Raw genomic sequence first — 26,481 nt, 5'->3', positions numbered from 1 at the left:
CTTCAGTAGACTTTAATCTTTTCCTTTTGATTGGTATTTTATTGACCATTTTAGAAAACAGAGGAGCTGTATTGCAGTACAACCCTGATTTTTGCAGACTATTTTACTTTAAACTTTCTAAATATAGGGTACTTCAGTTTTAAAACTGATGCATTTTGTTTTCATAAGATAAAATGGCAGAACCCAATTAGAAATCTTAATATTCTTTAGAAATCATGTAAATATGTGTGTTTTTAATGTTAGATTAAAAGAATACTCTGTGGTTCAAGGGTGAAATTTTACTAATTTATCAGATACAAGTAATTTGAACTTTCCTAAACATGACCAGATAGATAGATAACTGAAACAGTTCAGTAAACCTCTTCCCGCTTATTGTCAGGCAGTAGTACTGTGGTAGATCTTTTGAAAGAAGACATTTATTTCACTTATTTCTTGTATGAGGCTTTAAAAACAATATATCTCTCACTGAAGTTTTTCTGTTTGTGTTACTTTTGTCCTTTGTATGTGTATGTATTCCAGGGTCAGTGATGAAAAGGATGCACGAGGGTATCTCCAGGCCTTAGCTTCTAAAATGACAGAAGAGTTGGAAGCTTTGAGAAATTCCAGCTTGGGTGCACGAGCAACAGTAAGCTCTGCCGTTTTGCATGGAGAATTATCATATGGGGTGGGAGGGGAGGCTCAAACACACTATAATAAATCTGAGCACTTCTATCAGTTTGTCTAGGCTTTAGCTCACTGTAAAGTTTTTCTTGAGAATTCACTTAGTCCAAGTCTTTGCCAGTTTAGGAAATCATAACACATCACTGCTTAACTGTAATTTTGTATAGGTATCCGTTATTGGTAATAAGTATGGAAAATAAACTCCTTATATGTGGGTCTACAATTATTTCTGAATTTAATGGAAAATAATATACTTTCACAAACAGTGTTTCAGTTCTATTCTGTTATCAGAGAAAGATAGTGCTTTATGTAGTTTCTAAATTTACTTGCATTACTGAATTTAAATGTTAAGGAAAAAATAGGATGGGGCTAACAACAGTCATATTATTTGGTAGGATATGCCCTGGAAAATGCGTCGTTTTGCAAAACTGGATATGTCAGCTAGGCTGGAGTTGCAGTCAGCCCTGGATGCAGAAATAAGAGCTAAGCAGGCCATCCAAGAAGAGCTGAATAAAGTTAAAGCAGCTAACATCATCACAGAATGGTAAGGTTGAATATACTTGGTTGAGTTGAGTCTACTAGAATAATTTCTAAGTTGGTCCAAAAGTATTTGGGGAGAAGTTCATACCTATCACTTTTTTCTTTTAAGTAATGACCAGAAAAATTTATGAATATTTGAAAATGAATAAATGCTTTCAAGCCTTGTATGCAGTGATGGGATTTTAATACAACCTTGTTTGTATTTAGAAAACAGACTAGCTGAAAGATTAGTCCTCTGACTTGTCCATAAAGTAGAATTAATAGTGCTAATTAATATTTTATTTTCCCCCTTACTTTGTAAAATTTAGTTGACTCTCAAATTCTGTTCCATTAAATCCAAAATTCTCTCCTGTTCAAGAGTATCATATTAGTATAAAAATGCAACATATATTCAGAACAAAATACAGTCATCTGGGAATTCTGGCCTCTACCATAGATCTTTTACAAATGAAGGTTCTCTATAATTGTTTCTTCATGTTCTTTTATGTTTTAAAACAAGTATATCCTCCACAGTCCGAGACAATTACTGGATAAATACATTCCTTCAATCCTTATCGCAACAGTAGAATAAATAAGTGATAAAATAAAAATCTTAATTGGATTGGATATAACCATGGTTCAAGAATAAGTCAGTATTGGTGATATAGAGGAACAATAGAAAGTTAGTGTTACAAATCAACATATAAATAGAAAAATCCATTTGGTGCTGGCATAGCGGAGTTCCAGAGGCATTCAATCATGAAAAGAAATATAGTCCCATAAATTTCAGTTTGTAATGGTGTGAAGCCTTAGTCCTTAAACTGTAATCATTAATGTTTTGAATCCAATTAGAGGGCGGTTGCCTGGCACCCCACTGAAATATAAACTCTTGTTATAAATAATCCAGACATAAATTAAGTATGCTTTGCTTAAATGTGATAGCATGACATTGAAAATTTGAGAGAACATTTTCTGGAGAATGTGAGTTGATCCTAACACAAAGAGCTACTGAATGTCATTCTCTGTGTTGTAAGTAGAACGAGCATGAGCTACCTTCCCGTGCCTGGGACACAGGCATTTGCACATTCGCTCATAAACCAGACTGAATGAAATCGGAAACTACAGATGTATTCATAACAATGCTCCACTTTCATGGTTCTCTGTGGAAGAGTCTAACAAAATCCTAAATTTAACCTTTGATTTTATGACATTTTAAAATCTAATCATTTAGCTCCAGGTCAGCATCTTTTTCTATAAAAGGCCAGATACTAAATAATTTCGGCTTTGTGGGCCATATCGCCTCTGGCTACTCAACTGTGCTATTGTGTGAAAGCAGCCAGAGACAGTCTGTGAATGAATGAGTCTGGCTGTGTTGCAGTGAAATTTTATCTATATAACAGTAGATGACCGGCGGGATTTGTCTTTCCTGCAGTGGCTTTGCACTTCCCTGACCTAACGTGACTGACATTTAAACCAGGAAGCTCCAACTACATACTGTAGGATGGCTCACTAACCAGCAGTAAAAATAATGACATTTTTCCTTTTTTTTTCCCTTATTGAAGTAAACTAAAAGATTCAGAGAAGAAGAACTTGGAGCTACTCTCAGAAATCGAACAACTGATAAAGGACACTGAAGAGCTTAGATCTGAAAAGGGTATGAGAATGTGTTTTGCATCAATCAGGGCTTATTCTGTTGTGAATGTATTTTATTACCCAAGAATCCGCGTATGTGTAGGTCAGAGAATTGTTCACACTAAGCACGCTGACGCTCACTGATGGATATATATACGCATATTTGACACACTCGCTAGACTGGTTTCAGTCATTTTGTTGTACTTAATATACATGGTTTAAAGATTTCATGGTAACAGAAAAACTCATTTTGCCATAAATTGGACTGTTTTTTCAGTGCCGTGGATGATTTCACAAATAAGGTTTTTGTGACTGGGGGGAAAAATACTTTTTATAGTGTACTTTATACTCTTTTCAAGTGTCGTAGGATTCACTTCCAGGGTAGTTGAGGAAACAATGTATGAAGTAACTAAAGATTAATCTAATCCCATATTAGAAAGCAATTCAGTGATGAACTGTTTTGGCATTTCATTGTTTTCTTCCACGTTTGATTCTCAAACTGCTTACCCTGAGGGATTTCTCAGGATTTATTCCCATTTTCTTGAAAGCATTACCTGAGCATGTTTCCATTAATGTGAAAAGTAACTCAGAGTGCATGGCAGCTATTACAGGAACTTGACTTAAACTTTGTTTCCATAATGTGGGCATTAAGAATGTGAAGATTTAATAAAAACAAATTCAGAATTTTTTTTCCTCAATGAAGGGATCTCTTATATGCAGTTATTAGAAATTCTTTGTCCTGGGGCACCTTGGTGGCTCAGTCAGTTGAGCATCTGACTCTTGATATCACGGTCATGAGTTCAAGCCCTGCCTTGGGCTCCACACTGGATGTGGAACCTACTTTAAAAAATAAATAAGTAAATAAATTCATTGTCCTGACAGAGTCAGTATTCCTGACTGAATAGTGAACTAATTAATGGCTTTATGTTATGCATACATTATGTGATGCTTCCCTGTAATTCCTCAGTCCTGTGACACACAGTGATGTCAAGCTGGTTGGGTCTCTGTATCTGCTTTTAAAATTGTGGAGAAAAAAATAAAATTGTGGAGGAAAGAGAAGCTATCACATAAAGGAGTTGACATGAAAAACCACTAAAAGTAGTAGATATTCAAAAAATTTTTGTCGGTTCGATTTCCTAGTGAACAGGAAAGGAAGGAACAGCAAAAGTGAATTAGGAACTCACATTGAGCACAAGGCTTCACACTAAATTGAGAATCAAGCAGTTTTCAAACATGAAGAGTGGAAGGGAGCTGCATTATTCAGTGAGTAGAGGAAAAAGAATATATAGGACCTGGAGGATCTGTAGCCCTAAAGGCAGTTTATATAGAAGAGAGACCAGTGCAGAGTGTGACTGACTATAACATGCCTCATGTCACTGACTGCATCACTTTTAGAATAGATCTAAACTTGCAGAAGAAATAACTTAAGTTTATCACATTGCTTTATGAAAGCATGTTAACCTACAGCTTTTATTTGGATTTAGAACATTGTAGATAATAAAATTTCACTTTGTGTTGTAACATAATGTACTATACTACTTAAATAATATAATGTAGTATTTATATAATATAGTGAGGGCAAGGATTTTTTTTCTGCTCATTTACTAATATGACCTGGTATCTAGACAAGGTTTGGCACAAGGCTCTCAATAAATATTTATTGACTGGATGAATTTCTGAACATAGTGCCTCATCTGGCATCCATGGTGTTAGTTATTAGAGAGTAGTAGGAAAGCCACACAAATGAGTTAATGTCACTTCCTAAGGATGTGGAAGTCGAAAATGTGTGCTTGGTTGTATTTATCATTGTATATAAATTTTAAGAATTATTTTGGAAATTATGCATTTGAAGTTAATGCCATAGCTAACAAATATGCACCAGCTTTTATAACTTCATCTGAGAAAAACTAGGGTATGAGTGATTTATTCTGTCAATAAAACAATACCTGAAATCAGATTGAGGCCTTGACAAAAGTATTTTCATAACTAAATACATTTGTTTTATCATGACATTATCATAAGAGATTATTTATATTAATGCTTACTATATGTTTGCTAAAAGTTTTTCAAAACAGAAACCTTGTTTGGTGATAAATTAGCTTAGAAAAATCAGATATAACCATGTTTTTAAAATTCTCCCAAGTCTACCAAGATGTAATGTGTTTCTTCTGATGCGCTATGTGGGAAAAGAAAGAAATTCAAGTCCTCAAGTCAGGAAACAAGTATGTCATGGAGACTGATTTAACTGTTAAGTGATATTCCAAGAAACACTAATAATAGTTTTTTTAAATATGTAGAGTTAATAGTATTGATCAGCTTTAAAATATGGTAGTTTGTGAACAGCTCTTAATAGATTCAGACAGGAATGGTTATCCATGAAAATTAGTTTAAATTGTTCTAGTTTTAAAAAAGTTGCTGCTGTCTTCTAGGTATAGAGCACCAAGACTCACAGCATTCTTTCTTGGCATTTTTGAATACGCCTACCGATGCTCTGGATCAATTTGAAGTAAGTATTAAACTTTTCAAGTATTCCCTGCGGTCCATTTAAAATTCACTTTGTGACTTAAAATTCATTTGCAACGAAACTGTTTTATTGCCTCCCACATAAGAGGACCTAGAATCTTATATAAACAAAAACATGTGAAGAGAAGAGTATGTTCTGCATTTTTTAAAGATTTTATTTATTCATTTGACAGAAACACAGCTAGAGAGGAAACACAAGCAGGGGGAGTGGGAGAAGGAGAAGCAGGCTCCCTGCAGAGCAGGGAGCCCGATACGGGCTTGGCTCCATCCCAGGACCCTGGGATCAATCATAACCTGAACCAAAGGCAGACACTTAACAACTGAGCCACCCAGGCACCCCATGTTCTGCATCCTTATGGAAACTGTAATCACATTTGTATTTAAGAAAAATCTAAGAAAGGTCAAAATGTGAGAGTCATAAGATTTAAAAGAAATTTTGTCTCTTCCCCTGAGAAACAGTAAATGCAGAACAAATCCAAACTTTTGAAAGAATTTTGACACTTTTCTTTTTTCTCCCAAGCACAGAGCCGCAATTTAAAAAAAAAAAAAAAAGTGAAAAAGGTCAAAACTCACAATAGGGCAATGCTGGGTCTAGCTTCAAATCCGTTCAATTATTTTAGAAGTTAACAATAGGAATACTTTTTGTTAAAAGTATTACATAGAAAGTATTAGGCAGTATATTCCATAATAAGGAAATAGTGACTCTATGACTGTCCTTCTTTGGTGCTTAAATTCTTTGCTGAAAAAAAAAAACAATTTTATGATATAAAGTATATTTTTGTCTCAGAAGATTTAAGTTAGTGATTATATCTTTATTAAACAAATAATCACAAGTCTCTGTGTAGAGCACTGTTCTAGGTGCTGGAGATAGAATAGTGACCCAGTTCACCAAGTCCTGTTCTCAGAGAGGTTACATTCCAGTGGGAACTGCTCACTTTTAATTGTGACCCTTCTAAAGTGCTTCATTTAATTTGATTATTAATGATTTACCGTGCGCTTCATTTTATTACATTTTGGGCACAATGTGTGCATTGTATTTCATTTCTTTGGGAAAGGGAAAAAGAACCACGCTTTAAAAATTAATGGATTTCTAAGTTTCTTGAGAAATGATGCCAATGACTGCTTTTCTCATTTATTTATTTGAATTAATGTCATTTGCCTTTCAATTGTTTTACAAAATTTTTGATTTATTATTTGTTCGTATTAAATTGCTTCATCCATATTTTCTATTTCTTATTGCTGTATTCGTTAAATAGGATTCCTTTTCTTCTTCCTCATCTTCACTGATTGATTTTTTGGATGACGTAAGTCTTTGATTTTCAAACCAATGCATCCTTCAGTAAAAGACATCAGTGAATTGAATTGAAGAATTTTGCCCAGTAATGCAGTCAGTTTTAGAAATATCACACCTGGTAATTTATTTATGAGACAAAATTAGCTTCTTTCTTACCTGAAATATAATGAAGAGTTTATTAAACATCAGAAAGTGAAAATGTACTTTGAAAAATGCTTTGGCCATCAGAGCATCTGTATTTCCTTTCTTTGCAACAATTCTGAAGACTGGAATGTTTATTTGATTATTGTCACTATGTAGATCTGTATATAAAAATGCTCATTTTTATTTTTCATTGTGATTTCTATTTGACATTCCCGTTTTTGGCACTTTGCTGTTTTATTTCTCAGAAGTAAACTTCTGGTGGTAAAATCAGAAAAAAGTGATATGTTTTATTAAATCTTTCAATAGATTTTACTGTGACATAATAACTGAGTACAAATCAGTTTTTAATGCTGACAGAATTTCACCTGTAATGTGGAAAGTGATTTTCGTTAACATATGTGCTACATGCACTATAAATTGACTGCACTACCATTTTTTCTCCTAAATTAATTCTATCCATTTGATAACTTAGAAGTCCCTAATGTATATTGTTTATTCTCTTTACTAAAATACCAGATGTATGCATTCTCTCTATTCCACATTAAATGGCACAAAAATCCTTATCATGTCGAACATTTAACCTTTCTAGAAACTGGAAAATAAAATGGATTCAAATGCAAATGTTCTACATAGCACTGGTTTTTCTACCAGGGAAATTTTTGTAGGTCTTATTTTTTGTGTTTTGTTAAACATAATTCTTATATTCAGAAAAGTATTTCGCATAATTGTCCACTAAAGAAAACTCTTGATCTAGATTTTTAAAAATTTTTTCAAGTTATTTTTTTCTGTCTTTGAAATATTATACCCAAGTCCATTCTGAATGGAAACTATTCCATTATTCTTGAGACAGTTGTTCTAGTTAATTCTACAGGGCAATAAAAAGAGAACTCTCTTGAGTTCTCTTGAGTACAATAGTATTTCACATTATAATCTACTGTATGTTTCACTGTACTAAAATATTCAATATAGTATGTCCATAGAAACATCATTCACTTGACAGAGATTGGGAAGGAAGTTCGAATAAATTATTTTAACTGTTCCTTCCACTAGAAAACCATTTCCATTTTTTTTTTCTAACAAACTCTTCTCTACATTCCCTTTCCTCCCACAAAAAGCTCTGAATGTAAAACCTAGAAGTCGTGTGTATTTTAACAGATAGGTTCATTCTACTCGGCCCAAGGGCTGCAGGAATGCGCGCCGTCCCACACCTGCCTTGTCACTGCTCTCTCAGCCACCACCCAGCTGTAGTGAAGAAGCCTCCCACTCTCACTTTCCTCCAGGAGGACCTTTCTTGTCTGTCACCCACTAGCACTCAGCCTAAGTGCAGTTCAGACATAACACTGAATTTCAAACCAGCACAAAGGAACTCCTATCATAAAGGGAAAAGGAGTTGAGTTCACACATGCTGAATCTTTATGAATCGGGCTCCAGCTCTTAAAAAGCCTGGTCTTTCCCTCGTTTGCTTCCTGAGTTCTCTTCTTCCAGTTTATTGGTTAAGCGCACAAGGGGGCTCAGATTTGCTGCCTCTGCCACTTTCTGGGTGTATGATTGGGATCATGTTCCCTAACTTTTCTGTTAGGTAAGCCCCAGTTTGCTCATCAGAAGAACAAGGATAATAATAGTGGTACTGCCTCAGAGGTTGTTTGAGAATTTAAAGAAACAAAGTGTGTAGAGCCCTCAGTAACACTGGTTACTGTTTCCTTACTCGTAATAGGCCGTTCACCTCCCTTCCTGCATTCCCTTTAGCTTCCTTTCTTGTCCAGGAATCCAGTGTGACTTAAATGTTTCCTTGGCCTTCTGCTCGCCTTCTGCCCCCCCCCACCAATACGAGTCACTGCACTCCCCCCGCAAATTGTCCAGCCCCAAGACCGCTGCACAATGAGGCTTGCATGTCAGGGAGAAGGAAGTAAGCTCCTGTTTAAAAAAAAATAGTTTGTATTCTTACTTCATATTTTATGGCATAAACCTCTGTAGTTGATAACTATGACCGCTCTTCCCAGAGTTACCATTCAGTTCATCCTCAAAGCCAGAGTAGAGTGATGTTTTGAAAAATGGTATTCAATCCTTGGCATGCTTGTCTTTGGTGTCCAGAATACTTAGTATGAACCAAACTTCTGTTGCTTCCTTTCTCTTAGGCATTTGGAAGCTTAAGGAATAGAATCAATCTTGATTGTTCTTTGTGCCAAAACTAGTTAAGAGTGTTGTGCGTGACTGCCCCCCATAGTGAGCGGATTGTAACACTTAACTAATGCATACAACACATCCTCTGATCATTCTTTTCTAATTTTATCTCCTAGAAATAGAAGAGAAATAGATGACATTGAAGATCTAGAATTTGAGTCGCAGCAGGAACTTGTAGGTTTAGTAAGGGATAAAGCCAGTGATTCAGCAAGATTGCAGAAATGAAACGTTCTTTGGTGTCCGTACACCATGGATCTTCCCCATTTGTTTCCTGTGGCCTAGTGACCTCATACTGCCCTCTGATTCTCTAGAACCGTATCACTAGCACCTCCCCTCCTCAAAAATGACCCTTTACTTTTTTCCTTAACCCTCCCATGTGGGCCTATTAACACAATAATTCTTTTCACATAAAATAGTGCCCAGAATCGCTCTCCCACCTCCAGTTTTTCCTCAGTGTATTTTGCCTGTTCAAAATTCAAGTGAATGCCAGAATTTCTGGCAATATGGGAACACATTTGGAGCCATAGGCCTTCCTTTTAAGTTGCACAGTTTAGGCAATTCTGTGTGAGTCAAGTTTCCAGCAAGAGCAGCCTTGACAGGAGAGCAGTGTAAGCAACCCAGGTCCCTTCCTTGCCCCCGACTCAGGTGAAGTGGAAGGCATTCTCAGCACCCTGCTTCTGTAATTCAGGACAACTCGGGTAGTTGGGCTTTTCTCCATGTAGAATCGTAGGCTTCTGACAGAGAAAAGCACCATAGAAAAATACTCAGTCCAGTGGTTGTAACCGTTGTTGATCACAGCATTCTCCCATTAGTAGACTGGATCGTTTTCTCCCCCATTAGTAAAGTTTTAGAATTCTCAGTCTTTGGAGGAATAGGGAAGGGGTGGCAACAGGGTTATGGATGACACTGTTTAGGGCAGATAAGAGGGGGTTTTAGTTCATGGCAAACTGATGTCACTCTGACCACTTTGTCTCTTGGGTCAGGCATTCCCACACATGGTGAGACACCAGTGACAGCAGTGAAACGGACACCAGGGTCCTTCTGCTGTGGAAATCATTTCCTCTTGACCTCGTCTTTTCTCTCAGCCCCACACGCCCAGTCCTAGACTGCCTGGGGGTGGCTCTGTGTTAGGCCCAGCACCAAACAGGGTGAGGGGCAGGCGGAGCTCAGCAGCTCAGGCTCTCCCTGATCTGTTCCCTGTATCCCAGTGGCCAGAAGTCCAGGGATGATCAGACCAGCTTGCAAACTTCCCATCCTGTTCCGTTCATTTTCTTCTTTTCAATTGAGCCCCCAAAATACTTGGCTTGACTGTACTAAAGGTCATACTAATTATAGTCATATAAATGAACTACTTGTTCTTTATATTTGGTAAACATACTGTCATTTATTAACATATTGTCACTTATTAAATCTATGCCAGGTAAGTTTTGAGTTTTATTTAAATTATAATTCTACACTCTGTTCATTCAGGCCAAATTCACAAAAACTGGGAGAACCTGGCAAGTGAGAGTATGCCAACTTGCTTTCTGGAGGCTTATTCTAGTGTACTGAGGAAAGAGTAAACCACAATTAAAGGTGTGGAATAAAAAGGTCAGACATCAAGGAATAGAGTTAGTCCCAATAGTCCAACTGTCTGGTCTTCCTAATACTGTTTTCTTGTATCCTGGCATATGACAAGAAGCAAGTAGTCTGAGAGTATTGGCAGGCTGAGTTCCACTCCTTGTTTGATTTCATGGTAAAATCTTGCTAAGATGTCCTAAAATATTTAATTTCAGTCCTGGCTCCTAGCTTCCTTCCCTCATCTCTTGCTTTTAGCTGGTCTCTCCCTTGGCTTCTTTCATAATCTATCATAACCCATCACAGAAATCTGAGGTTTGGCAGCATTGTGTAGCTGTACCTGGGGAAGATTGATCATATGGGAGAATCAGTGGAAGACAGAATTTTAAAACATACATTATAAAGATCTTTCAATCCTGTGACCCAAACCAGGCCTAAATCCAATAAATTATGGCATTCTTGATATTTCCTCTTTCAATTCTTTTTTTAAAAATCTTCCATCCACATATTAAATACAACCCAACTCGAAACTCTCCCATTTCAGAAGATTGTCATATGCAGTCCTTCCCTAGGTTAGGCAGCATTATATATTATTTTATATATAAGATATGTTTTTTATTGTATATCATATATCCTAATAGTTTAGACAATCTAGAGAGAAAGAACCATGACTACCTAGTCTTTTACTCTTCAATATCTTACTTTAAAAGACCTTTGGAATTCATTAACTGAATCTTAAAATCTATTTGCCAAATTATGTGTCTGTAAGATAAATTAACTTCTTTTGGTTTCTGCCCATGTGCTTACTTCCATAATCAGCCTGAAATTTATGGCGGCAGTTTTATACCAGATATAAAATGCACAGTTTTAAATGGTATATGAAGACAACATCCTGCTTCCCAGCGTGTACTGTGAGACCAGCGTGTACTGTGAGACCAGTTTCTACTGTTAGTAGAAAACCATGGTTATGAGAGTGTGTGTAAAGGAGAAAGTGTGTGCCATGTGTGTTCCCCCAATTCCATTTGTACAGTGCCAGCTATACACTGTGTTGTCCTTCATATGCAGGGATGGTTTTGAGAGACATGTTGACTTGTTTTTAGCGTAGTGGCAATATATTTACTTTGAGCTAGTCATGCTTTTTTTTCATGGTTTCAGCACATTCCTGACTCTGGTCTAGAAGTGTAGGGATAGCCAAAAAGTAAAGGTTTCTCTGTATTAAACATCTTAGCACTTTCTACACATGTAGTACTCTACTTTGCACAATGGTAGCTGCTAAGATCAATCAGAGGTAGAAGTAGGCCTCAAAACACTTATTTTACTGTTAGAGAAAATAAATCCATAGTTATATACTGTGCCGTATAGAAAGTAATAAATGCCATAAAAAAAAAAAAGAAATAATGAGGTAAGTATTGCAGAATGTCAGAAGGATTCATTCAGTATTTATTAAGGACTTTATAGAGGCTTTATGATAAGCGTATTCCAGATCTTTAAGGATCTGAATCTGATGGAGAACCACACATGTAAATAAATAATTATAACACAATTGGGAGCAGCACAATAATAAAAGATATGGACTGTCTATCATGGGAGTATAAAGGAGAGCTACCTGACCGAACTAGAAGCCTGCCAAAAGGCTTTCTGAAAGAACCGATGGCTGAGCCGGTCCTCACGGAGGGACGGGTATGGTCCGCAGAGTAAGAGATACTGAGGAAGACGAGTGCGTGCTAGGCGGGCAGCGCGTGGTTAGGGAGGGGGAGTTCTGCCTAAAGCAACAGGAATGACTGGACGAAGACACCAAAACTTCCTTAGGAACCTGCAGGCCTTCTAATCCTGGTTTGCCATTAACTCTCTGGGACACCGTGTTCAGGTCATCTGCCTTCCAAGTCGCCTAAAAAGAAATAAAAGTTCCTGTTTACCAGTGTGCCAGAGTTGTACAAATAACACTGATCACCTGGAAGGATGTTTCTTATCCTTCCAGTTTCCTCTGAGCTCTGTAGCTCCTGTAGTTCAGTTTATAAACTCCCTCTCTAGGTCCCCCTACAAATCTTGTACGTCCCCCACACACCTCACCCCCCAGCTTCCCGGAGAACTCTGCAGCTAACCTCTGTCACAGCATTTGTCACACTGTGGGTGGCATGGTGTCTTCCCCACCAGTCTGTGAATGGCACATCTTCTGTGTCTTTTAAAAACCTGACCTATTAAAAAAAATAAAAAATAAAAACCTGACCTATTGCAAACCCTCAGTAGATGGTAGGTTCTATTGAATATAGGGAATTGCCAGAGGCAGATACAGTTTATATTTATAAAACTCTGCTGTTCACGCATCACCAAGTTCCAGAGACCTGGGAGATATTTCAGTACAGTTATTACCTACTTATTGTTATTGCTGCTTTTCTCTAATTACTTAATCTTTAATGTCCGAAAGCTGAAGGTCCTTCTTGACTTAAGCCTAATGTCTAGTCAGGATGGACAGTATTGTTGAAGTAACTTTTTGTTTTCATTCATTATCAGTAATTCTGAAGGCCTAAGTTAGCTTTTATCATTTAAAAGCATCATCTTTGGAAACAGTAAGAATTTGGTAGGTAAAAGACTGATTAAGTATTTTATTAACTATTACCCAGCACTAAATCAGAATTATTTGGATCATTTTTGTTCTCACATTTCCAGTTGTTACTACCAACCTCTGCAGAAAAGAGATTGTCCATCACTTGATGGAGCATTATTTCGTGGGTCACTGTTTGCGTGGGGTCCCGTGAAAGCTTGATTGTCATCGTAGACCGAGTCTGAGCAACAAATTCTTTACTGTCCTATCTTCCAGTTTTTCCTGAAAATACCTATCAGAAAATGTGTCTTTATGTGTATGTTGATATACTTTGTCTGTTAATACAGCGGTAGCCTTCAAGAGTCGTGTGTGAATATTTGTAACGTGCAGTATTCTCCTTTCTTTGTTGAAGCGCTCTCCGTCCTGTACTCCAGCTAGCAAAGGCAGACGTGTAAGAAACTACTGCACTGTGTGTCCCCACCCCATGCCCTCCACCCTGTCTCTTCCCCTTCTTGCCTGTGGTTGCGGAACACGCTAACGTCTCCGCGATGTACTCTCACCTCTGCTGCATGCTGTGTGCTGCTGGCCCTGCTGTTGCTACTCTGCCTTTCTGCATTTTCTTTTTGCTTTTTCTTTTCTTGTTTTGGCTTTGGCCGTAAAGCTTTAGGAATGTTTGTATAAATTTCAGTAACCAAACTACTAAAATTATAAGGTATCTTTATTTTAATTTTTACTAGGGGAAAAAAGTGATCCTAACGTATGCTTTCCAAATTGATCGCCTACAAAGTAAATGAGTCTCTAAATAAGAATCTGATATAAGCAAATATGTAGAGATTTCCTAGAGATTTTAATTATGTGGAAAAAAACCTTGATGATTCATATTATGCAGAATTCAAAAGAATTTGGGACAACTTATAGATCTTACTGACTATAATTTTATGTAAATCAGTTTTGCAGAAATCTTTGATAGATTATTTAATGTATTTCAGAGGAATATCCCTAAATATGTTTATAGATTTGAGGCAATAATATTAATAATAAATTGTTTATATTCTAAGGTATTTCCAAGATACTTAAAAATACCATGACACTTGATATATGTATTGATAACAAACTATAAGCAACATCCTATGCTGATGCTAGCTCAGTGTTTCTCAGTACTGAATGGGCCAGCCATTATCTCTATCCTGCAGTTTTCTTATATGCTCAGAATGGGGCATGTATTTGTGGAAAGATCTCAAATTTCCTAAACCAGCGTCCACCCCAACATCAAGATACACAACATACACACCCCCTAGTTGGGAAGCAGTGGGCTAGCTGACATCTGCTCTGGTTTTCATATGCGATGTAAAATAGTAATATTAAAAAGGAACTTCTGTGGTAGATAAAAGCTTATAAATTTTCACCTGTCAGCTTCATAATCACTGGATTAATCCACATCTTAAATCCAGAATTCTGACTTGGAAAGGGCTAGATCATGGAATAATCTGGTTTACAGGGAGCATGGGTAGCAGTAGGGTGCCTCACTGCTTCCTGTGCTCTTATCTTTCAGATGTCGTGCAGCATTGATGGCAAAATAAACATGATGAACCCTTACATAGCACATATTTCCAAACTCCTGTTTAATAATGAATAAGCAGGTCAAATACCAGTGGTATGGCCAGTAGAACTATGACTTTAATATCTCATTGATTAATGACACTTTTGAAAAGACTGCTGGGTCAACTGATTTTTTTATTTATTATTTTGTCATTTAGAGAGTTAAAACTGTTGGGTGCTTGGACTTACCAGATTAAACTGAGTATGTGTTAAGTATACCCTATAACCTCTAGGAAGGAAGACCAAAATGTTGTGTGCGCAATTATATTAGGGTTCAAATCGTCAGCCTGTGAATTGAGTGAATTTTTAACGAGTTTTTTTTTTTTTAATACGGTTATAATTAAGAGAGATTTTATTTTTCTGGGTAAGTAGAGATTAATTATATCTCACTTGCCTTGTGGACTTCTAGGGGCCTTGGCCTCCCAGAGCACCTCTGTGAATCTTGATATAAGGAAAAATTTTTGAGGGAAATACTATTCAGTCTATATCTTCATTCTATAGGATATGAATAAGCTGCACTTAACCAGAGTCTCTTGACGTGTATATGATTTTTTTAAGTGCAGATGTGATAGGCTTGATAACCTGCTTTCCAGGCTTGCTTCAATTTTTCCTTGGTTATGTATCTGACAAATTAAAAAACTGCCTCTGAAAAGTGGTGATGTCTATGAGGGAGCTGAGTGGAGAATCAACAGCTATTCAGCAGGTACAGAGAAGCATCTCCCTGGCAATAGTGAGGGCCTTGATAGTCCTGGGAGACGGCAGTGTGTTACAGTAGGACAGAGACGGTTACCATTCCTAACAGTGGCCTTGAATCCAACAGTGACATATAGTTGGGTTATATACTGTGTTTTCAGACAAGCAGTAAGTAATACTTTTATAAACTTAAAATTCTTAGGATTCTTACACGTCCTATAAGTGAGGTATCACTGTTCAAGGTTTGCTGTGTTTTTATTTCCAGTCCACTGTAAGTTTCCATTTACAATTTGAATACGTTATTTTTAAGTGGTGTTATTCAGTTAGGCATAGCACAAAAAAGATTTGTTCTTATCATTAATGCCCGAATATAAATGGTTATGGAAAGGTCCACAGTGTTTTCATTAATAGTGAGAAACGTTAAATGTCTCATTTTAGATTATTCCTTTAGAGTTTGGAAGAGAGATTATAAATAGCCAACGTGTAACTTAAGTTTCTTTTATGTTTTCTGAGAACATTTGTGAATTCTCCAGAGTAGATTTTCAAGTCGATATATTGAAAATAAGGAGAAATTTTCAGAAAGAGTAACAAGTTATATTATTTGTAATTAGTAAGATTGCACTTACTAGTCGTAATCTTCAGTGATTTATTATTTGTTTTAGGATGATAAAATATTAGATTTGCTGTTTTCCAAATGATACAGTATTTCCCTAACACTGTTTTTTATCATAAGCTCAGTTAACAGAAAAAATTATATCAGTGAAACGTTGAGGTTTTGAAGTGTTTCTTTAATACAAAAAATTGGATTACTTGCCACTTTGTTTCCAAAATACTTCTAGCTAAAGTAAAGGGTACTTTACTAAAGGGTAAAGATAATTGATGATAATTGTATTTTTTTGGTTAATTTAGAGTTTTGTATTTACAAATACCAAACAACATGTTAGATGTAAGCTTTTTTAAAAATCTATATCTAATCTGTATCAAATCTTGGTATCTTTTACTTTAAAACCAGGTTTCTCATGAGAATGTTTTGCTTCTTGTATTTTTCAAATCTATAATTATTTTTGGAGTAGAAAAGGCCCATTGATACATGTTCAAGATGAGTTGTTTTAGTTGTTTTTATTATTTCTCAGAAAACCATACTGCATAATTTAAGGAGTTCACTTAAAACTCAGATCTGATCCTAGGGGGAAAGAAAACTTTTCTATTTTACTGCACTACTCTAGAAATAAATTTTGTGGATCACTCAGTAGGGAAATCCTAATAGATTCAGGAAACATTATAGACTTTTTACATGACAGTGTTATGTATTGTGGATGATACTGCTGATACTCATTCAGTTTTTCTTTTTTTTTCCCTGAAGAGTAGAGCAGTAGGTAAAAATGACATTGGAGTGTAGTAGATGTTTCTAATGCCTGTTCATCAGAATAACTCCTTGAAGTAGGTTTACTTAGAAAAAAGAATTAGTTAACCAGAAAATAGAAAAAAATCACATTTACATAAAGATATTCCTCATCTTTCTCAGTAGATTGCAGCTTAGAAATATTGAGTGAATTGCTTATACTGTTCAGTTAAGATTTGTTTCCAAGATCTTCCTCCAGATACTATCAGAAGGTACTATCCAATTAATATTAGCTGTGTATTGCTTTTCACTATTTTCTCCTTTTTATCATTTTTTCTACAATGATAAATGCAATTATTGAATTGTGGTATTTCTGCTATGGATGTATATCATGTTTATCAGCTTTTCCTGCATTATTAATTCAAGTCATTGCTTACATTTAATGCTATATAGTTTTTCAAAACACAAAGAATTTAACTTCCATGGTTTAAGTATACTATTAATGACTGTATTATAACCACGATAAAGGTTTGGAAGGTAAACATAATTGATGTGCTATTAATCAGATGCTTTGCTGCCATGTTATATCTGAATCATTGCCAATTAACTATTAAGTTAACTTTAGGCTGTCTGCAAAGTCTGGCTTATAGTTATTGAGTATTCTGAAAGTTCAGTAAAATTAATTGCTTTTTAGTGGATAGAATAAGTCCTTAATTATAAATGTATCAATAAGCATGTAATTATAGATAAAATTAATAACATCTTGAAAAACCAGTCCTGCTGGTGGTAATTAACACTTTGAATTAGAAAATATGTAAGTGGTATTATATTTTTCTTATTCTTCCTATTAAACCTCTTTTGAGATATTGTTTACACTGGCAGTAATCCAGAAAGGAAATGAAATATGTAAATCTATTAATCTAACAGGTATTAGCTTCTAATAGCTTTTAGAAGACGTGGGAAAAAGTTTGTTATTCAAAACGTTATTGCCATGAGTTTTATTCATCTTTACCAAACTTTGTTCCTTGTCTTTCTAAGAAACACACTTTTGAGAAATAAAGTGGTAATTTTTAAACTTCACTTATACATTCATGGTTTTTTTTAAAAATCAGAGTATCATCATAAATGGCATAGTTCAACTTTTTAAATATACTCAATGCCATCTCAAAATATTATTCAAATATTTCTACTTACTGTTAATTTGTTTTAACAAAAACTACCTGGTTTTGTTTAATCTCTGGAATTTATTTTAAGAGCATATAGTTCCAAGAAGCTGGTATGCTAATTTTTATTATTCTATTTTATTAGAATTGGTATCGGGTTGGTTTTTAAATCTAAATGTTTCCTCTTTTGAATAACCAGTTTTACCTCATGCAGCTAAGAAAATCATTTTAAAATCTATTCTCATTCCTGTTGTTTTCTTTTTTATTTATGAGTTAAAAACTTGTTAGGAGAAACAGACTTTTTATAAATGACAGTAATTCTAAAGAAGGGCCAAGAGGTATGTATTTAAAGCCTCGAGAGTTCTTTAAGAGTCACTAATTTCTGTAATCAAGGATTAAACTTTGATGGTGTATTTTTCCCTTTGTTCAGTATCACACTGTCATCATGTCACAATTTTCATAGGGTCGTGAAACATGATGGTGAATGTTTGAAGAACCAACTATGGGGTGGGGACAAGGGGTGGGGTCGATTTTTAGGGGTGATGATTTCTGTGATGTACACCTCCCAGCAGGGCACGTGCTGACAAAATGTCTTAAGGCAGCGTGTTCTAATGTCATTGCAAGAAAGTAGAGGTAATCAAACCGCATGCTCACCTCTGGCCAGCGTGTGTTCACGGGACTCAAAGAGCAGATCTGCTTTTCAATTGTCAGCCTGTACTCCTGAACACAGCAAGCTCCTGCCTTTCTCATTTTTGAAGTATCTTTAAAGTAATTGGGCCAGAGGCAGAAAGCCACTATATTAGCTGTCCAGTCCCATTCACAGCATTATCCTTTGCACAGAAACTTCTGCTTTTATCTCTTTCAAGCTATGGGCTACAGGCTTTTGTGTGACAGGTCAGAAACTTAAATTTTATTAAAATGACCCAGTTTTTTGCACTTAGCAAATCCCCTACTTGGACACTTCTTGAGAACTTTATGAACTACTTAACTTGATTATTTGGGGTCATTTTACATTCTTATTAGTGTAAAATGCATCAGGACTGCTTTGCTTATCAATTCCATTTTAACTGAACCCCCTCCCCTCGTATTCAGCTTGCAGTTTATGTAATTGTATGGAAACTAGAAGGAGGAGATTTCTAGAAAGTAGGATCTTTCTGCCCTATCTCCAGCCCAGATTTATATTCCAGATTAATAATTTAAAAGGAGTACCTTCTCCATGACTCTCCCTGCGTAAAATTGTGAACTGGGCAAAACTTGTCTTAGAGTCTCAGTTTCTTCTTTTTTTCACTCTCCTGTTCATGATCAGAGTTCACTGTCAGGAAAAGAGATCATGTAACTCATTCTCCATGACCATTAAATTGCTATGAGTACCTTTACTGTGGAGATGCCTCTGGTACCACAAAAATAATACTGGATTTGAAGTCAAGGAATGGGATTCGGGCCTGGCTCTCCCACTTCATAAGCTGTACTAGTTTTCTGAAATCAGCCACATTGCACACTTCAGAGCGGACATACAGCTGGTATGCTTCAGCTTAGGTGTTCCAGTTTTTAAAATATTGAAATACCTTCCTAGCTGATGGTACATAGCTGCTGCTCCAGGTTCCTTAGATGCCCTCCCAGAGACCCTTCTTCTCCCCACTTCCCCTGAGCGCAGTAACTAAAGGTTTAAGGCCTGGTTGGGAGCCATGTGAGTCATCCCCACCAAAGTCTTGCCTTGTGGTTTGCCAGAAACCTGCCTGTGCCCAGCAGAGGACTCCTGCAGGGTTAGCCAGCTCACTAGCCTGTCCCTAAAAGAGTAACCATAATATAGTAAAGGAAAAGAAAAAAATATTTTAAGTACCTATTTAAAATCCTTAAGCTGATTGTTCATTTTATTGAATTGTAGCTTCTGATCTAAGCATTGTTCTTGCTGTACAATATAGTTGAAACAAATCCCCCAACCTCTTTTCAAAATTGCTTTCCTTGCCCTTCATTTCAAAAATGCAATCCTGGTAATTTTGAAAATTGCCAAACTGAATATATCATCGATTGGTATGCTCCATAAGATCTTTAATGCTAAGTTTTAACCCCAAGCATTTTGAGTTTCTAAAAATACTTGGTTAAAAGGGCGCAACTGAATATAAGTGCTGGTATTTCTACTGCTGCAGAATAAAAAAGCGGTGTTACCCTCAGCCAACACAAAACTGATAAATTAGTTTCTTTTACTTTCAAGTAATGCCTGGTAGATGACCAAATTTCCTTCTTATGAAGGACAGGATTATCTCTAATCTGCAGCACATACTCTGTTAAGTACTCTGCACTTAATTCACACGTATGATTTCGTTTGTGGAATACAAGTCAAGAACATGTATTAGAGACCAGTGCTCAAAGTCGGAGACCGGCAGTGAAGATGGGAGCATTTTGTTAACTGTTGTTTTTATCTTTGTTTACATTAAAGCTAGCGGTTATGCTTTTGTGTGATGACACATCCCGAAGGTGAATATTCAAACTGAAGTTTGTTTTCCTCTTCTCAAGAAATGTTATCATGATTATGCCTTACAGAAATTTGCTAAGAGCTGCACATTGTTTGAAAGTGATTTCTTGGGTTTTTGTTTTTCCCGACTTATCTTCCTAGACTGATCCTGTTGAGAACACATATGTACGGAATCCGAACGTCAAGGTTAACATCCAGTCAAGGTCCACATCTCCTTCCACATCTAGTGAAGCTGAGCCAGTTAAGGTGCCTCATTGGAGCAGTCTTGCTCCCCAACTTTTCACTTGTGTCAGGAAAGAGGGAATTGCAAAAACAAGTGAAATCTGACTCTTCTTTTAATCAAATATATTATGTAATAAGTCACAATCTATTGGAGATGATTGCGTTTGACTGATAATGTAAATATGACTCTAAAACAAAAGTCGCAAGTTGCCCCCCGCAGATTCAACCTAAAATAGACAGATACTTATTTACTTATAAAGGTAGCCTTTATTTTAAGTAAAGGACTATGTGGAACAGAGGGCAGGGTTATCTCAATTTTGGAATTGTCAGATATAAACTTGGTAGGCACATGGCAGTGTCAGGTGCCATTCTCGTATTTTAATTTGTCCAGTAAATGTAATAAGACCTACACAACTGTTACTTCATAAGTACAGCTTAAAATGAAAATTGCCACTGCTGGCCACTGAATAGTTTATTCTAACTGCTCGGTCCGCAAGAGGCATTCAACTATGTCATGCCTTTTAATAATACAAAAACAGTGTTGTTTTGTACCTCATGTTAGTCAGTGGTTTCAAACAGCCAGTCAGCCAGTTTTCTCAACAGAGGTCATTTCCTCAACGAGTCAGAAGGATGTGTCATGCCTCAGTGAAGCCCTCCTGCTTCGAGATGCAATTTGGATTCTTCACTCAGCTTGCAGTTCTGACAGAGCCCCTTTGTTTCCCATATTCTCTCTAGAGCTGTGTCTCATGTTCAAGGGAAGCAGACAGTCCGCTCTGGAAAGCTGTCTGAAGTGAAGTGTGATTTGTAGTTAGATTCTGACTTGATTTTTTACAACCTTGTGACAGACTACCTCAGACTGGTTAAGTTGATGAGTCTCTGCTTTTTTTTTTTTTTAATCATTGTTTCAATATTTTGAGCTTATACATGTTTAATGTTGAAATATCTCAAGCATACTGAGGATAATAAACATATATGTAACCACCATCCACAGATTTAACAGATGTGAACATTTTGCCCTGTCCTTTTCAAATTTGTTTTGAAAGAAAGAAAATATTCCAGAGAATTGAAACACCCTTCCCTATACCATTCCCCTCTCTCCTTAGTCAGACATATCTAAAGACCCTGAAATTGATGCGCATCTTCTTCCTTCATTTTAAATTTCACTTCATTTGTATCCATAAACAATATATGAGAATGTTTGTTTTATATTTATGTTTTACACAAAGCTTTATCTTTCTGTAACTTCTTTCATTCAGCATTATGCTTTTGAGCTCGACTCATGCAGATACGTGTCCGTTTAGTTGATTCATTATACCTGTTACATAATATTTCATTGTATGAATATACCCCAACCACTTATCATTCTCCTGTTGTTAGATATTTAGGTTGTTTCCGATTTTTGTTATTACAATCAGTGCTGAAGTGAACATCCTAGTAGCTGTCTGCTTTTGCAAATGTGCAGTTTGTTTAGCATATATATACCTGGAAGCTGAATTATTGGGTTGTGTGGTATATGCATTTTCAACTTTAACTAGATTTTGCCAAATTATTTTCTACAGTGGTTGGACCAGTTTTCACTCCCACCAGCAATATGTGAGAGTTCCCCATTTTCCCACATCCTCACAAACCCTTGGTACTGTCAGACATTAACTTTTGCCAATTTGATGGGTATGGAGTGGCCTTTTTGTTTTTAATTTGCATTTCTCTGATCTCAAGTGTTAATTCAGCATCTTTTTATGTTTTTTGACCACTGGTGGTTTGCCTGTTTATGTCTTTTGTCTGTTGTTCTACTGAATTATTTTTCCTATCTTTATGTAATCTGGATACTAATCCTTAGCTGGCTATATGCACTGCAAATCTTTTATTCCAGTCTGTGGCTTATTTTAAAATTTTATTTGGTGTCTTTTTGTCTTGCAACAATGTTTATTTTAAAGTAGGCTTATATATATATCAATCATTTCCTTTATGACTTTATTTTTTTATGTCTTCCTAAGGCAGTTCTTCCCTATGCAACATTTAAAAATTTTCTTCCATACTTTTTTCTAAAAGTTTAAAATTTTTTATTTTACCTGTTTAGGACCTTAAACTGAAATTTATTGTTACATATTATGTGAAATGGGGTTCTAAATCTATTTATCTCATATGAACAGCCAACTCTACTATATTTCCCCCATTGATTTGTAAAACAATCTCTGCTTTATATATATGGGTCTGTTTGGGGGTCCTTTTTTCTCTTCTGTTGTTCTTTTTGTCTATTCCTGTATCAATATCACATTGTCTTAATTGCTATAACCCTAAAATAATTCACCTGGTATAATCAGCCACTCCCACCCACCTTCTTCTTTTTCCTTTTCCTTTTGACCCTTTAGTTTTACATATGACTTTTAGAATCAGTTTGTCAGGTTCCATGTGGAGGCTTTGATTGAAATTGCATTGAATTTTATAGATTTATCTGAGGAGAATTGACATCTTTGTGATTGGGTCTTTCCATCTATGAACAGGGTATACATATTATCATTTAGATATTCTTTTATATCTTTCAGTAAAGTTTTGTTAATTTCTTTATGAATTTACTTCATATTGCTTGTTACATTTGTTCCTAGGTACCTTAAAGTTTTTGTTTCTACAGTGAATGGAATCTTTTCCAAATATATATTCTTATGGTCTTGATGAACTCTGTTGATCTTGTATCCAACACCCTTACTTCACTCCTTTTTTTCTAAACTTCTCTTGGGCTTTCTGTGTAAATTATAATGTCAATTTTGTTTCCTGTTGCTTTTTATTAACTTTTATATAGGTTTTCAGTGTTCCTCTCTTTAATCTCTCATGTTTACATTTTTAAACATTAGTTTATAAATTGGGTTCAAAACTTTTTCAAGCTATTTAAAGTAAATTTAAATTAGAACTAAACTCACAAGCAGAAAACTCTGAGAAGCCCAATTCAATTGCCTTTTAAGGTTATAGGGCATAGAAAATACTCTGTTTATATAGTAACAAAGGCAAAGAGAGATCATTTATTTTTCTCTTAATATTTTAGACTATTCTATAACTTTATTCAAAGCTAGCTTTTTCATCTTGTTTGCTTGCTTAGCATCCTAAAACGAAGTAATTCTTTGTGCCTTTTTTCTAACACTTTGCTAATCAAGTGATGTCTCTTTTCCAGTAAAATCACTGGTTCCTTTCACTGAAAGAAATATCTTACATTAATGTCTTATAAAGATATGGCTTTTAACTTTTGAATTTGTATGTTAAGTTCTGAATTCCAGTAATACTAAATAGTCTAACTCCCTTCTTTGGAAATTGATTTCTGCACAAAATCCCAATAATCTCTCTCTCTCTCTTTCTACATACACACACAGACACACACACAAATCCACTGAATTGTGTTCCATATGTGTAACATGCATTCTGTGTATAGAAGTTAGGAGTTAAAAGAATCTTCTAAATATTTTGATTTTAAATCCTTTTTAAAAAATCAGATACTTTTAAGAATTAATGTGCATTTTCAGATGAACTTCAAAATTAATATCCTCATTTTTATGTAGGCTGTATGCTGTGACTTTTTTGTTTTCTTCTGTGGATTCTCTTTTCTGAATCATTTCTTTTTAAATTTCCAGACCAATTTTTTTTTTTGCTAATTGAACAACTATTTCATTTGTAGACATTGCAGGCTGAAATTTAAATTATCAACACTATGAGAATTTTAGCTTCATTGAGATATTTTTTGCCTTATTGATGTCTTGCTTGGCTTTATTTACTTTGATTTGTTTTTAGTGATGTGTGAAATAGATGGAGTATTTCATGACATTTATTTCCTTTTTTGCTCCTGGATTCAGACTGTAGACAGTACTCCTCCTCCAGTTCACACACCAACCTTAAGGAAAAAGGGATGTCCTGGTTCAACTGGCTTTCCGGCTAAGGTACTCAATCTAAATATAAGCATGATGTTCTGAAAAAAAATACAAATAATGGATTCCTTCTGCTTTTTGTATTTGCTGTGATTTTTGCTATTGGTTTCCTCAAAATTGCAAACATAAAAGCTTGGAAAGAAAATAAATTTTATAGGACTGGAAATAACCACCACTAAGAAAGGTAGGAAGAGTGTCGTAAAGTTTTGTTTTGTTTTGTTTTTCTTCTATTTTTTTAATAATTTTAATCTAAAAAATTATAAAAATTGAAGATGGAACGGCTATATTGAAGTGCATAGTTTGGTTTGGTTGGTTTTATTTATTAGTGGAAAAGCCTGACAAGTTGGAAGTTTTGTGCCTTTTCTTTTTTATAATTTCTGGGCTTTTGAAAGATTACTATTTTTAAAGTATGTTCTCCTTTTGCTTTATGCTCTTAAGGTTTTTTCAAATCAGTTTTGGGCACTAACAAATTGAAGGAGAAATAAAATCATTGATAAACCAATTTTTTTCAAAATTCCAAACAATTTTTCATTATTAATTGTTCCCATTTTATTTTTTTTTTTAAGATTTTATTTATTTATTTGACAGAGAGAGACACAGCAAGAGAGGGAACACAAGCAGGGGGAGTGGGAGAGGGAGAAGCAGGCTTCCTGTGGAGCAAGGAGCCCGATGGCAGCCGCTTAACCAACTGAGCCACCAGGCACCTCCCCATTTTAAAATACAAAACATGGAATACATAGTAGTGGAGGAACGTGCAACTTGAATATACCATAAGCACAGCATTAGCGTGCACTCAAATGCATATTTGATTTAGGAGAAAGACTACAGTACAGACCTGCAAAGTTCAGAAGAATGCTGGGTTTGTGTTTTGCTAGTTCTTTGGGGTTATACTTTTATTTTTATATCTACAGGAAAATAACATTATTCTAGAAGTATTTACATAAATATTTATGGGATTAAACATTTTAGAAGACCTCTTAAATTATCAATCAAAAAATAATATAAAGAGCAGCTTCATAATCATATCTACAATTTCCTGAATAGGACTATGCCCCAGACATTATCTATCTACTATATCATTATTTCTGTCACTATTATTTCTATCATATGTCTAAAAGTTTCTAATTCAATTCTTACTACAGTGTTTGGAGGTGTCTAATATGTCTCTATAGAGCAGAAAACTAAGGCTTAAAGAAATTACCTTTCCAAATGTCACACAAATAGTAAGCTACAGAGCCAATATTTGCATGTAGATCTGTACATGTCTAAGTATTTTCTTTTAAAAAATATCTATTAATGTTAGATATACAATTAGCAACTAAACACATAATTGCACCATAATTTGAGATGGTTTGGGGTTCTAGAAAACACAGATTGGCATTCCTTACTTATCTGGCATAGTTAGTTCATGTAGGTAGTAAAATAAATGGAAATTTCCAATGAATAGAAATCATTGCTTCTATGCTTGCTCTCTTTTTTGTGGTCTCCTTGTTTCCATCTTCCTAAATTCAGTGTTTTGAAGTCTGCTATTGTAAGGAGTAGTGCTTAGAGGATGCACTGTAAAGAAGATATTAAGTTGAGGCCACTCAGAAGAATCTAAGATTGAAGTTGACAAACCACTGAGAAAGAGAAACATTTAGTGAAAAATTCAGGTGAATTACTACTTTTTCATTCTATTCAACATAACTATCACTGAAGTATTGATTATAGTAGAACATGAAGATTTAGTTGCTTATATCTCAAGCTCCTACAAAGAAATTCTAAAAATTGGAAAACAAATGATCTCCCTCTCCAGAACAGAAACCTTGGATAAACCACAGAGTGAGAGACAGGTTGATGGATCTGAAAAGCTAATAAAATATACAGAAGTATAACTGGTATAAAAGAAAAACAAGCTGAATAACCTTTCCTAGATACAGCAAAATTCTGAGACCAGAATATGAATTTAAAATAGGCACAATAAGTATCTGAAAGAGATTTTTTAAAAAAGGAAGTCTATTGGTAACATGGAGTGGAATAAGGCACCCAT

The 26,481-nt window shown here is 35.4% G+C and overlaps 1 protein-coding gene across 23 annotated transcripts in view; it reads left to right on the top strand.

Annotated features, from left to right (window-relative positions):
- Positions 1–26,481, top strand: part of CDC42BPA (CDC42 binding protein kinase alpha) — a 330,638-nt gene that overhangs the window by 252,876 nt on the left and 51,281 nt on the right. For 5 of the 23 annotated variants that reach the window (XR_004297614.1, XM_032389298.1, XM_032389290.1 and 2 more), the window contains 8 exons: positions 520–625; positions 1,056–1,204; positions 2,742–2,833; positions 5,241–5,317; positions 6,591–6,638; positions 13,465–13,503; positions 20,464–20,568; positions 24,381–24,464. Coding sequence is in view for 22 of the 23 variants with exons in the window: in XM_032389298.1 (XP_032245189.1) it covers positions 520–625; positions 1,056–1,204; positions 2,742–2,833; positions 5,241–5,317; positions 6,591–6,638; positions 13,465–13,503; positions 20,464–20,568; positions 24,381–24,464 (700 nt within the window). In the remaining variant the exon portion in view is untranslated. The remainder of the gene's footprint in view (positions 1–519; positions 626–1,055; positions 1,205–2,741; positions 2,834–5,240; positions 5,318–6,590; positions 6,639–13,464; positions 13,504–20,463; positions 20,569–24,380; positions 24,465–26,481) is intronic. The other 18 variants (XM_032389303.1, XM_032389307.1, XM_032389296.1 and 15 more) reach the window with 12 other exon arrangements.

Source organism: Phoca vitulina, unplaced genomic scaffold (assembly GCF_004348235.1).
Source record: "Phoca vitulina isolate PV1807 unplaced genomic scaffold, GSC_HSeal_1.0 scaffold54, whole genome shotgun sequence".
Classification (NCBI taxonomy): domain Eukaryota; kingdom Metazoa; phylum Chordata; class Mammalia; order Carnivora; family Phocidae; genus Phoca; species Phoca vitulina.
The sequence above is the reverse complement of the archived record's forward strand: the minus strand, read 5'-3'. Positions and strand labels throughout refer to the sequence as shown.